General features: G+C 56.4%; 1 protein-coding gene across 1 annotated transcript in view; it reads right to left on the bottom strand.

The window, feature by feature from the left end:
* Positions 1-13,560, bottom strand: part of Slit1 (slit guidance ligand 1) — a 161,185-nt gene that overhangs the window by 50,300 nt on the left and 97,325 nt on the right. The window contains exons 5-8 of the mRNA XM_005407596.2: positions 3,949-4,020; positions 2,823-2,894; positions 2,239-2,310; positions 1,632-1,795 (exon numbers count right to left, since the gene is read on the bottom strand). Of these exons, the coding sequence (XP_005407653.1) occupies positions 1,632-1,795; positions 2,239-2,310; positions 2,823-2,894; positions 3,949-4,020 (380 nt within the window). The remainder of the gene's footprint in view (positions 1-1,631; positions 1,796-2,238; positions 2,311-2,822; positions 2,895-3,948; positions 4,021-13,560) is intronic.

The following is a 13,560-nucleotide window of genomic DNA, read 5'->3' on the forward strand; positions in this document are numbered from 1 at the left end:
TATGAACACACACTTTTAATAACCAAGGTATAACAACTTACATCAAGAGCTGTGTTACAGCCAGTGGAGCGGTCACCCCGACACGGACCTTTCCACCGCCGTTCTGAAGCCTATCACCTATGATTTGCTCTGCTTTCTGTGAACTTTGCATAAATTAAATTATGCTGTATATTCTCTTTCATATCTAGCTTTGACCCCAATATAAAATCTTTGCTTCACCATGTGTTGAGTGCATCAGTAGTTAATTTTTGTTGCTGTTGGTGAGTAGTGCTCCACCACGTGTCTATATCATGATCCATGGTTTGTCTCCAACTTTGGGCGATTGTGGAGAAAGTGGCCCTGGACGTGGTTGGGTGTGTGTTCTGCAGAACAACTGCACACACCCACAGCCGGAGTTACAGGGTCAGACGTGTGTTGAGCTCCTGTGGGTCCTGCGAAACAGTTCTGCAAAGTGTCTGAGCCAATTCGTCCTCCTACCAGGCTTCTAACACCTAGTACCTAACATCTAGTGCTATGTCCTTACAGTGCCCTTCTCAGGAAAGAGGCTGTCAGGATGCGAAGACTCCCAAGGAGGAAATAATGTCAGAATAAATCAATAAACGTGGAAACCAAGGTATTTGCAATGCAAAGAAAAAGGTTTCATCTCAAAATAAAAGATGCCCAAGAGATGCATTCCTGTTCCTAACCACGGCAGCTTAATGCACAGCCTGCATCCAGGCTGTCCTCTCACCCAGCATGTCCCTGCAGTGCACACGTGCGAGCGCACACATACACACTCCTCTGTGTACACACATGTGCACATACACACTCACACAGCAGCCCTGAGCACAGAGGTGCTCAAGCCTGGGCTCCAGCATCTGCCAGTACTTTGCGGGTGACAGCCACACTCCAAAGCCTCACACTGAGGCTTCCTGGAATCCTTGGTGCATGGGAGGGAAGGGGTGCCAAAGGGAGCAGCCTGTGAGGACCAGGGCGTGGGAGGCACTGCTCCGGGAAGGGGCAGACACAGGCACAACTGGGGTGCAGGGAGGAGGAACCCTGGGGGCGGGGGAGGCTCACTCCCTGGTCCGCACAGAGCCCTGGAGAGCTGGTGAGTACACGCAGCCTAGGCTTGTGGGTTCCTTCAGGCCTTTCTGGCTGAGTATTAGAGACCAAAGGAGGCAGGGAGGCAGTGAGGGCCCCATCACTGAAACCCAGGTGGAAGAGGAAGGGGCAGGTTCTGGGGTCTCCTCGCCTGAAACCAAGATTAGAGTCTAAATTCAGTGACCTGTCTGGTAGCAGGGGTGAGGCAAGGGGAAGGAGGGAGAGAGGAGGAGAGGGGTAGGAGAACACGGGAGAGGCCTTGGGAAGAAGCAGGAATAGTAAAGGCTGGGGCAGAAGTTGATGAGGAGTGGAGGAGGCCATGTGGGGACAGGCAGGGAGGCAATGGGTGGGATCAGAAGATGACGGTGGGTACAGGAGGTGAAGGTGGGGACAGGAAGCGATGGGCTGGGATGGGAGGAGACAGGGGGTCGGGTGCTGACATGGTTACAGGTGGTCATGGAGGTGACAGGAGGAGGAAGGCAGGAGAAACAGCGGCTGAGGACAGGAGGTCGGGGCAGCTCTGGGCCCTGGATAGGGCCTGCATGTACCTGAGCAGCTGAACTCGCTCTTCTGGACCTCAGCCACATTGAGGCCACGCAGGCTGGCGGGGCCCGAGCACTGGGTAAAGAGTCCGATGGTCGGCCGCTGCCTCAGCCACTGCGACAGCCAGGCCAGGTGGCAGTCACAGAACAGGTGGTTGGAGTGCAGGCGGCTGCAAAAGAGCAGTGTGACTTACCACCCACTTGGAAGCCTGAGCGCCAGCCAAACAGTGCGAATCCTAGCCCTGCACTCAGCCCAAAGTTGTCTTGGGAAACTTCCTGGTCCCCTCCCCTCCCTGCCTCCTTGGGGGGCACCTTGGCTGCAGGGTGCCAGGGACCATCCACGCATCCCACTGAGCTCACACGGACCCACTGTCAGGATCACGCAGCCCATTAAATACAGAAAGGAAAAACCAAACACAAATGACATTGCGTGTCCTGCAGTTCCAGGTCCCTCCCTCCCACTCTGCTTCTACAGAAGGCCAGCCGAGCCCTGGGCCGGCCTGTGGGGCACGTGAGAGAGCAGCCCCTCCCCCGCGGCTGGCCTGCCTCCTTCCCCACCATCCTGGGCAGCGGCCACATTTGAGCTCAGTGCCCAGCTGCCGCACTGACTCACAAGGTCCGCAGCTTGGGCATGTGGTTGAAGCTGGACACCGGAATCGTGGTGATGTTGTTGTTGTTCAGGGTCCTGAAAGGGAACACTAGTCATTCAGCATCTGCCCAGCAGGACGGTCCACAGCACAGGGCTCACTAAGGAGTGAACGGGGAGGATCCCACACCAGGTTCCGAGGGCCACCGGCAAGGAGGACCAGCCCCAGGCAGCACACGGGGCTGCACGGCAGAGCACAGACGCAGACCCCCAGTGGGAAACCCCTGAGCCCAGCAGAAACTGTTGCCAGCCACAGATTCCAAGTCTCTGATTCCAAGGCTCTGGTGCTCCTATGTCCGGCTGGGTGCTTGGAACAAAGGGTGGGAGAAAGAGCAGCCTTCCAGCCTCCTGGGTCAGGGCTACAGCCAGGGTTTCACCCTGAGCCGGTAAAGCCTGGGGCCACGCAGCCGCAGGCATAAGCCCAGGAACCTGCGTCCTCCCATCCTCAGGCGATTCCAGAAGAGGGTTCTCCTGCTCCCCACGCCCAGCTCCCACCTCCAGCTGCCGGCCCAGCTCTCCACTGCCCTCTTGGCTCCCTGGGTTTTACTTACAGCACCTCCAGACCCCGCAAGGCCCGGAAGGCCCCTTCCTCAATGCAGCTGATCTGGTTCTTGTCCAGCTGTCTGTGAAGCAAAGGAGGGTTGTAGAGAAGGGGTGTGCTCCCTAGGGCAGGGGTATCCAAACATTTAGACCAAGCACTCCATTATTTAAAAATAAAAAGAGGCCTGGCCCCAATCATTTGTTATGCACAGGCGTGAAAATCCAAATAGTAATGATTAATAAAAGCTGGATGTCTTCTCATTCTCCATTAAAACAATGAGTAGGAATAAAAGTCAGATTCCTCCATCCAACCTTGCATACCCTCTGGGAGACGCACTTTCCCTCACATTTTGGAGACTATCCAGAGGGTTCTGGCAGCTGAAAACTGGGACAGAGTAACTCAGGAGCAGCTGCAGCCACAGCCAGCACAGATTCCCCTCTGCGTGCCAAGTGAGGCCCACTAGCGTGGCTACCTGGCGTGCTGCTTTCAGAGTGAGTGGAAGCCATGCCGTGAGCTCTGTGGGAAAGAATGCCGCGATCTGTTACCAGTGTCTGCCCAGACATGGAAGGGCTGTGTGACAAGCCTGTCTGGCATGGCACTTGCTGCCCCTGTGTAGTCAGACCTCAAGGAGGTGTAAGGCCTGGACCAGAATAAATCTGAATAATAATATACATCATTGCATTTGAATAGTGCAAGGTAAGATGTATGTATTCCCATACCTCCTTTAAACCTCAGGACAAGCTGGTGACACTGATACTATTTCCCTCCAGCTTATGTGATTATGATTGGAGGGGAAGACACAAACCCAGCTCTCCTGATCCAAAGATGAGGAGGGCACTGGAGGGCAATGGGCTGAGAATGGGGCCTTACACCCCAGGGTATGATCCTCTTCAACCCGATCCCAGAGTCCCTGTGAGGCTCTGCTTGGTTCTCACAGCATGTACCTGAAGGAAGGGCAGGTACCCCATTCCCTCCATTCCCAGAATGTTCCAGAAGACCATGCTGGCAGGGCCCATCTCAGAGCCAGGCCAGCTCCTTGGAGGCCTGGACTACACAGTGCAGGGAGGTCCATGGGGAGCAGGACACCCTCAGGTAGCCCCAGCCCACACCCTTCTCTTTCTCAGGCCTATACTCACAGGTTTTTGAGATCTGTGGCTCCGCGGAAAGCCTTCCTGGGGATGGCCTGCAGGGCGTTCTCGCTCAGGTCCCTGGGGAGATGACACTGCTCAGGAAAATGCTGCCTCCACAATGCCACAATGAGCCAGGGAGGCCAGGGCCCGGATGCACCCAGGTGGTCACTGTCACGTCCCTGTGTCTGGGACAGGCGGCCACTCAAGGAAGCATGTGTTGAATGAAGGAGCGAATGAATGAATGGGGAGCTGGAGAGAGAAGCCCAGCAGCTGTGACAGCGCCGTCAGGCTCACAGATGTTGGCTGCACTTGCAGAGCACAGTGCAGGGCTTCAAAGCCAGCCAGGAGGCGGAGCAGTGCCCTGCTGGCTCAAGCTCTGCATTTTACCGTGAGGAAGCTGCGGCCGCACGCAGCTGGAGAAAGAGACAGACTGGCTCCCAGCCAGCCAGCCAGTGCACAGCCGAGCCAGGCCTTGAGCTCCAAAGGCCTCGCTCCTGGGGACTGTTGGTAGTGGCACCAGGAGACTCGGGGCCTCACTAGGGACTGGAACCTGGTTGGGAGTGGGCAGCCTCAGGTTCCCACACCCACTTCCCACCGGGAGGCTTCTGCTGTAGGGGTGGCAGGGCTGTCTGAGGATTCCACCTCTGTTCATGCCGGTGGGAAGGAGCAGGCACTGCGGGACTTCTTCAAGGCCCCAGCCAGCTTCTGGGAGTGGGGACTGCTGTCTTGCTCTTTGCAGAGGGGGGAACTGAGCCCCAAGACATGAAGTAACCTGGCCTGTGTGAGACAACTCTCTGAGTTCTCAAGGTAGACAACCAGAGGCTGGCCACCCTGAAGCGAGACCCAGCACTGGGCAGTTCTGCAGGTACCCCCCCCAGGGCCTGGGCTTCAGCAGCTTCTCCCTTTCAGCCACTCCTGCCACAACAGGAACAGGGCCCACAGCGCCAAGGGCTTCTCACACTGCCACCTAGCTCGGGTTCTCCAGTTGAAACAAGAAGGCAAAAGGCCCGGCCACATATACCGGGGCCTGGGCCAGCAGTGGGCTCCGGAGCCAGCCTACCCACCTCCTGGACGCATACCTGCAAATCAGCTTTCCCCTCCCCAGCCTCAGTTTCCTCAGGTACAAGAAGGGAGCACAAGAGCTGTCAAGGTGACTGTCCCCCAACCCACACACATGGGGGGACCACCATCTGTGTGCCCCTCCTGCAGGCCCCGTTTCTGCTCCCCACCCAGCTGGCAGCCTTCAGAAACTGGCCCAGGCACATGAATCTGCAGGGGCTCTGCTACCACCCGTGTCCTGGCCCTTCCCCTCTGCTCCAAGACTGTGCCACCCTCCATTCCCAGCTGTGTGAGAAGCCCGTGGGACGGTCCCAGGGGATCTCCTCCTGCTGGCCCACTCCCTCCTCTCCTGACACTGCAGCCTTCCCCACCGGCTCCTTTGGCTGCTGCTCTTGGCCATTCGTGCCAGGCCCCGGCTTTCTCCTTCAGTCCTTACCGTTCTCTACACTCCTCCCACCGAGGCTGCTCCCAGTCTGGCCCCAGTGCCTGCTCAGGCCTCCTATTCTCAGCTGCACAGATCTGCCTGAGAGCACTGCCACCTTTAATCACCTGCTGAGTCCTCATCCTGTATTCCTTCACCTACAGAGAACTGCTTGATTGCCGCTGTACTGTTCCTCCCCAGTCTCTCTGCTTTATGCACAGAATCACCACCAGGTGGCGACAGCTCTGTCGCCCTGTCTGTGGTCTGAGGACCTGGGCCGCCACCTTCCTGCAGGGGATGTTGCTCCTAGGAGGTGGTGTGACAGGTAAGTTACCAGACTTGGAGCAAGGGCTATGAGGCCAAAACAGTAAGCAAGAGAGTGCCTGCATTCGGGGCCCATGGGCATGAGAGCTCCCCAGCAACTAGGGGCCAAAGTGGGTAAGGGAGCCCCCAGGGAGACAAAACCACCTCGATGGAGCTCTGATACGTGAACGCAATGCCGGAGCTAGGCTAGAGGGTGCAGAACTGACCACGAGTGCAGTCAGCCCTGAGCACTTGTGTCCGGAAGAGGGCAGAGGCAGGAAACGGCTGGGCTTGGTCCTTTATTGCGCAGAGGCATGTTGAGAGTCAGTGGCCCTGGGGACCCTGAAGACTTGTTTTTGTAGAGCCTATCCACCGGCTTATGCCAACCACAGGAAGAGCAGTTTTTCCAAAGAGATATGAGAACAAAGCGAGCGAGCAACTCTACAGAGGGAGAGCAGACCTGAAGCAGAATTCCAGAAAGCCTAAGTTTGTCAGACAGAAGTGGAAAATGAGGGAATGGCATTCTAAACAGTGGGAACCTCATGTACCAAAGCCCAGGGGCAGAAAGAAGCAGGCGGTTTGCTGTGGCTACTGTGGGTGCACAAGAGGCTGTGGTGGTTTAAAAACACGAGCACAAATTCTTTAAGTCTCTCTTCAAAAGACAGCCTAACCTCCTCCCTTCGACTGAGCGTAGGACTTGGTAACTCACTCCTAAAGAGCATCATGAGATGGATATGACGGGGAACTTCCAGGACCAGCTCACACAAGACATAGTGGCTTCTTCATTACTCTGTCTGAGACCACCTTTCCTGGGAAAAGCCAGTCACCATGTCACGGGGACACTGAATCTCTTGCCTCAGCCAGCAGCAGTCTGCGGCTGAGCCTCTGAGAAGATATCCTCCTGCCTCAGCGGCTGCCACAGGTGCACTCACAGCCAGTATTTTTCTTCACTGCAACTTCATGGAAAATTCCAAGCCAGAACCACCCCAGCTACCTGCAGACACTGACAGAGAATGGATGTTTATTGTTCTTTTAAAACTGTTAGCTTTTGAGGCAATTGATCACACTACAATCAATGAGTGATTCAGGGGTGCTTTAGCGGAGTGAGGGAGCGCAGGCAGGGCGGCCTCCCGAACCCTTGTGGTAGGGGGCGTGCACCGAGATTGGACAGTGTTGGCGACATGGCTGTGCTGCCTCCTCTTCTTCCGCTGTCAAATGCACAGGCCGGAGCAGGTGAGGTCCTAGTCTCCCCACCAGGGTGGGCCCCTGCATGCTCACTAGTACGAAGCACCCTGCCGTGGTCTGAATGACTGTGTTGTCCCCAGATTCACATGAGGAAGGCTGATGGCTAATGTGATGGTGTTACAAGGTGGGGCCTTTGAGAATTAGGCCACGAGGACAGAGACCGAGTGGATAGGATGGGGGCCCTTATAAAACAGCCTCGGAGAGCTGCCTTGTCCCTTTCAGCAGAGAGAACACAGGGAGAAGACAGCCATTTGCGCACCAGAAAGCAGGCGCCTTTTCTGTGGAGTCCCCACTCCAAGACTGTACTGTCCATAAGCCCGTCCGTGTGTGGTGTTTTGTTAGAGCAGCCTGAACAGACGAAGACCCACATCAAGGGAGGTGCCAGGTGTCTGGGGAGGGGTGTGGGCCATAGACAGGTGGCTCTTGAGAAGGGCAGGGAAGAGCAGACAGGGCCTCCAGCCTCTCCTACCCCCAGGGACAGGGAGCAGGGAGCCAGGAGTGCCTGTGGTGAGGGGTAGACAAGGCCAGGGGTGTCCCAGGAGACCCCTCCAGCAGGGGGAAGGTGGGGGTGCGCAGGGCGGCAGGGTCTCCCAGGGGACGCCGTCCTCCCAGTCGGCAGTTCGCCCTCCAGCCTAGCATGGCACTCACATCCATTACTCCTCTTAATCCTCCCCACAACCCTGCAAGGAAAGCTTTTTATTTGTATTGATTAGTTTATCGATCAAGCCCAACCTTGTTCCAGAAAGGCTTTAAGGTGGCTTGCAGAGATTTAGAAAGCAGCAGGAGCAGGAGTGAAAACGGGGCAAAGAGGAGCGGAAAAATCAATGGTGGTACTCGATGGCTGCACCCTGTGACCCGAGCACCTGCAGCCTGGGCAGAACCAGGCCCCGAGCCTTCTGAGTGCCCGTGTGAGAGTGGAACTGGTCAGTTAGCAGCCTCCCCGACACAAGTGTGTCTAAAAGGATCCACTTCTCAGGAGTGCAGCTGTTTGGGCACTCAGATGAGACAAGAATGTTCCCAGGGGTCTTTATGAAAAATGACAGTGTGGCCTAATCAATAACAGTAGATCCTTACGATAAATGAGTTTCAAGTGTGGTTTTTATAATAGCATCGCATCCTGGCACGACTCAGGAAAAGCAATTCTGTAAGGATTTGCACCAGGAAGGGGAAGAGAAGGAAGAGAGGGGCAGATGGAGGCCCAGGCCAGCCTGTGCAGGGCACAGAGGCAGTACGGGGCTGGAGTGACAGGGAAGCGGTGGGGCACGCTGGGGACAGCGGGATACACCAGAGAGAGTGTGTTCCGACTTTGCTGCGGCGCACTAAAGCTTCCAGAGGAAAGACAGAGCCCCAGGCCGGCAGGCAGACAGGATGGGACACCAAGAGCCATTTCACGAGCTGTGGGGCCTGGGCTGGGTGAGAGCTGACCCACTCCAGCTCAAGCTGCCCGGGAGAGCCCGCCCCCAGACCAGAGGAACACAGGAGGCCTCAGAAGTCTCAGGAAAATGCAGTGTGCTGGCGGTAAAGGGGGTGGTGCACAGAGATCAAACCTAGGCTACCCTGCAAGCTTCAAGTTCCCTACTGTAAATGGGCATAAAATTCCTACCACACAGAGGCTTGTGGAGGATTATGTGAGTTTGTGTACTTAGCCTTCCATGACAGCAATTCCACTGGTAAAATTCAAAAATGCTAGGTTTTGTTCTTCCCTTCCCTAAGGTTTCACAGTTGTTTTCCAGAGTGTCCGCTAGGGGGCGCCAGAAGCTGCCCCTGGGCTGGAAGCTGCGCCGTGTCCTCTGTCGCGCGCCCAGTCAAGGCGAGTCTTTTCCACCACCTGACTTCATGCCTTCATGGTCTTTCCCAGCTCTCTTTGAATAGTTTTCTCATCTCTGTACCTGGTCTGCATGGAAACCTCAAAAGGACTACCTGCCTCTTTCCTGGCACAGTTTTCCTGGCCAGGAGCCTTCTTTGTCTCCCCCAGACTTAGTCATTTTTGCCCCATCCTCCTCGCATGGAGGCCTGTCACAGGCTCTCAGGAGAGAAGGTGGCCCTGCTTTGCTGTGTCAGAGGGGGAGCTCCTGGAAAGGAAGGGTCCCACACAGTAAAACCCAGCTGGCCTGGTCCTGGCAGGCAGGAAGTGGAGGGCCCAGAGCCATGGAGCAGACAGGAGCTTACTAAGAGGTCCCAGGCAGGGTACAGAGGAGGAAACCATTGCCGAGGGCCACAGCACACACTTGGGTTCAGCAAACCCTGGCGTGGCCATTTACATCACATGGTCTTGGACAAGTCACCCCACTGGCCTCAGGTTTCTCATTCTGCAAAATCGGGACAGACAGTGGCACCTACCTGCCAACTACACCAGCTAGGCTGACCTTCCTTCTGCTCCTCGGGCTCTTCCTGCCAGGGACCTTTGAGCCTGCTGTGGCCTCTGCCTGGATGGTTCTCCCCTCCTCCACTCAGTAAACTCCTGTTCATCCGTCACATCTCAGTCTGCAGACACCTCCCCTATGTCCTAACTGGTCCCACTCCTCCAGGTGGAAGAAACCCCACTGCTTTTCCTTTCCAGAATGGACCCAAGAAATACGGGAGTATTGAGCACAATGAAATACTGACAGGCTTGGTCTCCGAAGGGCAGACACTCTGGCTCCCTTTGTATCCTGGGTTCTGGGGCATTGTCGGGTTCAGTGGTTTTTAGCAGAATTGAACTAAGAGGATCCTTTCATGACTCCCTGCTCCAATTCCCCTGCATTTTCCTAACCAAAATAAGGAATGAGGATAGGCAGTGCTGCAAGAAGGCTGAGCTTGGGGCAGAGAGGCAGCTCCGCATCGTGGGAGACCAGCACCCCTCACCTGGGCCGGGGGCTTCTCACACTGCTCTGCCTGACCTGGCTGGAGAGCTCGTGATGCAAGGGCTCCGCAAGGGCAGGGCAGCGCCGAATAAGCACTTGGAGGTGCTGAGGATGCTGCCTCTTGCCTTCCCACATCCTGACAAGATATTCATCATTAAACATCCTCGGATGGTCCCAAGGTAGCACCAGCAGCCTCAGCAAGGGTTTGGGGTTTGAGGGAGCCTCTGAGCTACTGTCCCAGGACCCTCCAAGAAATAGAAGGAGATGGAGCCCCTGGGAGTCTATTCCCAGGTGAGTAGGTAAGGAGTTTGAGGTAAGGTCCTGCAGCCAAAGACCCCCACTGAGCCTGTACCTCCTCCCCCAAGGTCAAGGGCTGGCGGGAGGCCCGCTTCTGCCAGAAGCAGCCCTCACCGGTTTGGAAACATCCATTTGACCCCAGCCGGCCTCCTTCCGCTGAAGAGAAGGGACAGCCAGCCTGGCTCCCTGACTTGGGCTCTGTCACCAGGAGCCCCGCACCAACCGCCCCTCCTGCACGGCCGGCCAGGGCTGGGGAAGCCGAGGTCAGGACCCCATGTTCTCGCTGCTAATCCCCCTTCACGCTCTAACCTGATTGGTCCCTGCTGGCAGACTAGCCTCTTAGGGGATTAGTAGGGGGCCCAGCTGGGACTGCTGGGCACCAGCCAAGGCCGAGCTCTGCTCTGGGCTCCTGGTGCCCGCTCAGCCACCTCACTGCAAGCAAGTGCTCTGCCGGCTTTTCCAGCTACACAGGGGCTCTGTGCAGTCCAGCCTGTCCCCTCGCCCACTGTGGCCTGATGGCTGCCCTGAGCCTGCCCAACAAAGGATTCAGCCAGGAGCTGGGGAAGTCCCAGGGTTCCCAGGCGCCTTGTCTGGGGCTTCTTTCTCAGGACACCATTGGATTAAGGACTCAGCATGAAGCACCCACCTCGTGGCCGCATGCAAGTTTTCACACCCCTCCGGCCCAGCCTTCCCTTCCTAAAGCAGGGGTGACTGCCGCTTGGCTTAGCTGCAGCTAGCTGTGCGATGCCCTGGCCCAGGGTAGGTGGAATTGGCTGCACTGCTCATCCTTCTGTCATTGTCTTTATGGGCTCTGGGGGAAGAGAAGGGGCTCATGCCTGGGAACCTGAGACTGAGGCTCCAGAAGCTCTAGACCAGTTCTGCACCAAGACGGCCTCAGGCAGGACCTGCAGTCAGCTCCCAGGGCCTGCAACAGTTCTGACCTCCGGGCCGAGTCACACACAAGCTCCCAAGGCTGGTGCTTTGCCCCAGGCAGCCTCTTATTGCTGCTATTTGTATTGAGAGTTCAGAGCAGATGACACCTTGGAATTATTAGACTGGAGACTTTTGGGCTCAGCCCACCCCAGTACTATCCAACACTTCACACAACAGACAGGAGCTCTGACTCCTTACTGGGCACAAAGTGCAGGAGACTTAGAGGGCAGAGAGGGAGGAGAACACCTGAGTGTGCCGCTGCCCGCTTTCCCAGGGAGCAGAGGAGGCACAGCGATGGGGCAGTGGCCAGCCGCTGCATTTGCCCCCCAGGTCTTCCCTGCATTTCTGCTGGGTTTGGGGGCAGAAGTGACACTGTCCAGAAGCCCCATGAGGTCATCTGTCGGGGTGGGTTGTGCTGCTTCGGTGCTCACAGCCTGAGGGAGTCTTGACATTCTCAGCCTGGGCCCGTTCAGGAGGCCCAGTGCTGGCTGCCTGCCCAGGGAGGAGATGGGAGAGGGAGCCCCTGGGCCACTCTGCATGCAAGAGTTGTGCAGCGTGCTCCAGCAGGAGGGAGGTTAGCAGTGCCTGTGGAGGATGCTGGGAGGCACACCCCTCCCCATTCCTGGTCTCTGTCTCTCCTTCAAGCCTCCAAGATGCTACACCTCCACCCCACCAGAGAAATTCAATCTGGAGTTGTCCCTCCCTGCCTGATCTCCCAGCCCATGGGACAAGAGTCGGATGTCCCAGAGCCACCTTGTGTGGACACCTATGTCCAGAGCACAGCTTAGGTCTAACTCACCTTCCAGGTGGGCTCTGGACTTTTTGATCTGGACTTGAACTGTGCTCCAGCCTCAAGGCAGAGACCAGGACTGTGTGCCCGCACAAGTCTCAGCTGTGCCCACAAGATGCAAACTGAGAGCTCAACAGCTGGCTGCTTCTCAGAGTGACCGAGAGCTCAACAGCTGGCTGCTTCTCTATTTGACCACCATGCACTGAGCTCTGTGCTGTCAAGTTTGGGCTGGGGCAAGGGACAAGGGTGCAAGGAGACCAGCGAACAGGGTCAGAAGCACACACTGGTGGGTGAAGAGGGAACGGGTCCCTCCTGTCACAAGACCAGTTTCCTTCAATCTCCCTACAGCCCCAACTTGACAAAAGGCAAGACACTCCTGGAGCTCCCTGCCTCCTGGGCTGCTGCAGGCCTGTAAGCTGGGACTTCCTCTTGCTAACCTCGTGCCCTGTTGACCCCTCCTCCTTGCTCCCTTGACACCAGCAGAGGACGGGGCTGGGCCTCCCCAAAGGGAGCTCTGTGAGGGCAGGAGCTGGTCTGTGAGGAGGGCTACGTAGCCTGGATCCAAAATCCTGTTTGGCCCCAACTGGTGTCTTCTTTGGGCCTCAGTTTCCTCGTCTGTAACATAAGTTTATAAGAGGAGATCAGCACACACTCGGGGACAATCGTACTATTGGGAAGGCTTCTAACTACTACTACTAACTGCTGAGTAGTTCAGCTCTGTGACTCTGATAAAATTACTGTCCCCTCCCCTTGCCACCACTCCGATTGTAGGATTCTAAGGTCTACATAACCAGAGCTCAGACATGCTTTGTAAGGACTTTTAAAGATTACCGAACCCCCAGGAAACTCTCATATCTGCACTCCTGCAGGTGGCTCTGGGTGCTCACACATGGACACAGTGGGCAGGAGCTTTGCCCCCTGCTTGTCCCCCTTGCTGTTTCCTACATACCCAGTGCCTGCCAGGCACTGCCGGCCGCAGAGATCCTCCCTCCCTGCAGCCATGAAGCATGGCCTGTCCTGCACAGGTCCCTCCTCCAACCCGCTGGACTTAATGTTGCAGAAACCTCATTAGGAAGAGACAGTAAGTGGGCCTGGATGGCCTCACCATAAAACCATCCTGGGTGACACTTCCTTGAGCCAGGCTGTCACAGCTATGAGCATCAGTTCCTGTGGCAGAGACAGTGGAGCAACCTCTTGCACAAAGCAGCCCTCCTTTTGGAAGCTGATGCTTGGTTCTGCCAAGGCAAAGTGGCCCAGGGGCTGTGAGCACAGAACTGCGCTCTGTGCTTTAATTCTACTGATGGTCCACCAGTGGCAGACACAGGTCCCAGGCACCACGGCAGGAGCACGGTACTAGGCAACAGGGTAGATGAAAACAGCAGGGGCAGTGCAGGCCTATCCCCACTCCAAAGCTCTATTTGACCACCATGCACTGAGCTCTGTGCTGCTAGAAAGCCCCAGGTGTCCTGCCCAGTCCTGGGCGGGGATGTGATGGGGAGACAGGGCTCCTATCCTGGCACCTACAATGACTGCTTAGGACCAGAAATTTGAGAGGTTTCCAGCCCAGATACATGAGGTATGTGTGGAGGAGATGGTGGAGGAAAAAGTTTAGATGCACAGGACAGAATATGAGCTTTAGCCATACCTCCCTGGCTTTGATATCAGGCCCCATCGTTTGCTGCCTGTGTGGCCTTGGGAATGTTGCTTAACCTCTGAGTGGTAGCTCC

The sequence above is a fragment of the Chinchilla lanigera genome, unplaced genomic scaffold (genome assembly GCF_000276665.1).
Source record: "Chinchilla lanigera isolate Chin_1 unplaced genomic scaffold, ChiLan1.0 scaffold00106, whole genome shotgun sequence".
NCBI lineage: Eukaryota > Metazoa > Chordata > Mammalia > Rodentia > Chinchillidae > Chinchilla > Chinchilla lanigera.